Source organism: Buceros rhinoceros, unplaced genomic scaffold, assembly GCF_000710305.1.
Source record: "Buceros rhinoceros silvestris isolate BGI_N320 unplaced genomic scaffold, ASM71030v1 scaffold23394, whole genome shotgun sequence".
NCBI lineage: Eukaryota > Metazoa > Chordata > Aves > Bucerotiformes > Bucerotidae > Buceros > Buceros rhinoceros.
The window spans coordinates 1,486-2,202 of record NW_010406790.1 but is presented as its reverse complement, the minus strand read 5'-3'; the positions used below and the strand labels follow the sequence as shown (position 1 = coordinate 2,202).

General features: G+C 65.3%; 1 protein-coding gene across 1 annotated transcript in view; it reads left to right on the top strand.

Annotated features, from left to right (window-relative positions):
- The window catches only part of SSTR4 (somatostatin receptor 4), a 1,250-nt gene extending 741 nt beyond the window's left edge, over window positions 1-509 (top strand). The window contains exon 2 of the mRNA XM_010134261.1: window positions 1-509. This exon is cut by the window's left edge and continues 2 nt beyond it. Within this exon, the coding sequence (XP_010132563.1) occupies window positions 1-509 (509 nt within the window).
- Window positions 510-717: the final 208 nt, after the last annotated feature.

The following is a 717-nucleotide window of genomic DNA, read 5'->3' as shown; positions in this document are numbered from 1 at the left end:
CACCCCCCCTCGATGGCCAAGCAGTCGCCTGCAACCTCCTCTGGCCAAGCCCAGCTTGGTCGGCCGCTTTTGTGGTCTACACCACCTTGCTGGGCTTCTTGCTGCCGGTGTTGGCCATGGGGCTGTGCTACCTGCTGATCGTGGGCAAGATGCGGGCGGTGGCGCAGCGGGTGGGCTGGCAGCAGCGCCGGCGCTCCGAGGGCAAGCTGACGCGCCTGGTGCTGATGGTGGTGGCCATGTTGTTCGTGGTTTGCTGGATGCCCTTCTACGTGGTTCAGCTGGTCAACCTCTTGCTGCCCGGCCGGCTGGATGCCACGGTCAACAACGCCTCCCTCATCCTCAGCTACTCCAACAGCTGCGCCAACCCAATCCTCTACGGATTCCTCTCCGAAAATTTCCGGCACTCCTTGGGCTGCATGTGCCCACCCCTGCCCTGTCAGCAGGAGCCCGTGCACCCCGAGCCCTGCTGCAAGCCCGGACCCCTCCTCACAAAGACCACCACGTTCTAGGGTGCCCCCCATGCCTCCCCAGACCCCGGACAGGCATCTCCACCAGGCACAAGCAAAGGCGTGCACCCCGAGCCCTGCTGCAAGCCCGGACCCCTCCTCACAAAGACCACCACGTTCTAGGGTGCCCCCCATGCCTCCCCAGACCCCGGACAGGCATCTCCACCAGGCACAAGCAAAGGGGACCGTGGCCAGAGATGGGACACCCGCC